General features: G+C 45.4%; 2 protein-coding genes across 4 annotated transcripts in view; one reads left to right on the top strand and one right to left on the bottom strand.

Moving 5' to 3' along the window:
* Window positions 1–2,058, bottom strand: part of LOC135822815 (uncharacterized) — a 100,646-nt gene extending 98,588 nt beyond the window's left edge. For all 3 annotated transcript variants that reach the window (XM_065335648.1, XM_065335650.1, XM_065335649.1), the window contains exons 1-2: window positions 1,817–2,058; window positions 1–85 (exon numbers count right to left, since the gene is read on the bottom strand). The exon at window positions 1–85 is cut by the window's left edge and continues 85 nt beyond it. In XM_065335648.1, the coding sequence (XP_065191720.1) occupies window positions 1–83 (83 nt within the window). In that variant the 5' untranslated portion in view covers window positions 84–85; window positions 1,817–2,058. The remainder of the gene's footprint in view (window positions 86–1,816) is intronic.
* Window positions 2,048–2,500, top strand: part of LOC135823704 (ice-structuring protein 4-like) — a 4,561-nt gene continuing 4,108 nt past the window's right edge. Inside the window, exon 1 of the mRNA XM_065336547.1 lies at window positions 2,048–2,101. Within this exon, the coding sequence (XP_065192619.1) occupies window positions 2,048–2,101 (54 nt within the window). The remainder of the gene's footprint in view (window positions 2,102–2,500) is intronic.

The raw sequence follows: 2,500 nt of genomic DNA on the forward strand, positions 1-2,500 counted from the left end.
ACAGCAGCCTGCAGACTTTCCAGTGTGAAATCTCTTCGCTGCACCTCCCGAACGAACGCGTCGAACACAACTTGACTGGACATGTCTGTACAGGGACAATGTGTACGTAACACAGACAGACACACAGACAGACACGCACACACACACATACACACACAGACAGACACACAGACACAGAGACACACACATAATACAAGTCATATACACGGAGCAATGGACAAACAGACCGTCACACACGGATACAGACACAGACACACAGACAGACGGACACATGGACGGATAGACACAAAGACCGATAGAGAGACACAGACAGACAGATGGACAGACACACAGACACACAGACAGACAACAAGTACTCACATACTATGACATACACAATGATCCAAACAAGATTGATCTCACGTGTCAATACTTGTATCTACGCTGATGCGTACGCACACACACGTACACACTCATCATGACGTCATACCTAATGCCATATTTAGAGTGACACAACCTTTGACCCCACGTCCACGGACATGCAGCTACGTCAGTCAGTGACTGTGTCAGTAGCTGAAAAAGGTGAAGACGATCAATGAACGACATCACGGGGACATCTTCACAACACACTGCAACACAATGCAATTTACCTGTCTCAGCAAAACCACAGAAACCACCGACAAATGTTACACCTCATTACTACAACTGCCTACGACAACTATCGACGAAAGAATACTGCTCTCCACTTCAAACAACACCAACTCTGTACAGTTGACAACCATGGAAGAAGAAAACGACAGTTCGAAACGACAGTTCGAGGAAAGGTACGTCTCCACCCAAAATGAATGGAACAATTTCAACTTCAACTTGACAAGCACGAACAGTAACAACAGCAAACACTTGATATTCGAACAATCTCCATCGTCGATCGCAACTAGAAATACCAATCCATCCTCCTGCTGGTCAGGTCTACCTTCTTTACAAAGAGATGAAATGTACTTCATCTACAAGACCCGGGTCAATCAGTAGGTCCCTGAATGACCGTCGCGTTGTGACACGGGACAAAGACAAAGATGGAGACCAACGACCAACGACCAAGGAGACGACACTACTAACGAAAATATGGGAAGTAAACGAAAAGAAAGAGATGGAGTGCCACCATTTGTAACTTACATTCCTTGTTCGAGTAACGTTGATGACATTGAAAACGATCTGCCTTTCTCTACTTTCTCACCATATATAGGAAACATGATGAACTTCTCTTGTCTATTGAGAGTTCTGAACATGGTCTAATCTAACTTGCTATATGGATAAAGTCACCGTTGAACTTCTCATAGACGAACACGACTACAAGTGGCGAGTCCAGACTAAAGGGAAGAGATCAAGAAAGTCATCCTTGAACGTTGTCTTCAAGTAGCAGTGAAGAGTAAAGAAGAACCGTGGCGTGGAAGTGCGGAGGGCTTTGACCGGATGGTGCAGCAAAGAAGTAACTCACTGTTTGAACTTTGGACTTTGACCTGAACCGCTACCGAACGATCCACAGCTGGATAGCCAGAACGATAACTACTTGTAACAGTGCAAGAACAGGGGAGTGAATGGAGTGATCCAGTCGCTAACGGGAGCAAATATAAATGAACCCATTATGACAACCAGATCCGTGCAGTACCTAGCGGATTTGTACCAGGCATGTGCACACACGCTAGTTCTCAACCGTGTAACTCAGCCTGATGACCTAGCTCTGGAGTAGGCATAGTCACAGTGTGCTATATCAGTGATACTAATGCTACATTGTAGGGGATTTTAAATAGACCTACAGCACATGATGTATTTTACTTACTGAGTGAATTGTCCGTTCCGTGAAATCTTTTTCAAACGTTCGCTGAGTGGACTGACTGGAATACGTAGGTCGCTGAGAGAAGGAGAGCGATATGCTGAACTTGGTATTCACTGGGAAAGCGTTATGCTGGACCTTTTACTCACTGAGAGAGCGTTATGCTAAACTTGTTATTCACTGGGAGAGCGTTGTGGCCACTACAGACTGGATTAGTAGTTGAGAGAATGAGTAAGAATGACTGGAAAGGATAATGGAATGACTGGAAAGGATAATGCACGACTAACAAAGGTAGGTATGAACTATTCAACAACACTAGAGGACGTTTACTGGAAATGAGAAAGGGACGGAGACGAAAACCACCAACTAACAGTGGACTGTGCCGTGCGAAATGGACGACTGAGCGGTGCAGATAAAATAACGATGTAATCTAATGTTTGAACGAATCGTGCTTTACATGCATGTGGTAAATGGCAAGAGATGCAGCTCACCGTCTGGCAGACCACGGTCCGGACGGCAGTCTACGTACACATACTAATTCTGGCTTAGCTTTGTGCCTGTGTGCCTTAGCGAGACCTCCGACATCTCGTGTTTTCAGCACTACCAGTGTGCGTATGTCAGTGTGCTGTCACGTGATATGCTACACGTCTGCACGATGTGGTCCCGCTCTGCACAGACCGAGACCATAAA

This window comes from Sycon ciliatum, chromosome 8 (genome assembly GCF_964019385.1).
Source record: "Sycon ciliatum chromosome 8, ocSycCili1.1, whole genome shotgun sequence".
NCBI classification, from domain to species: domain Eukaryota; kingdom Metazoa; phylum Porifera; class Calcarea; order Leucosolenida; family Sycettidae; genus Sycon; species Sycon ciliatum.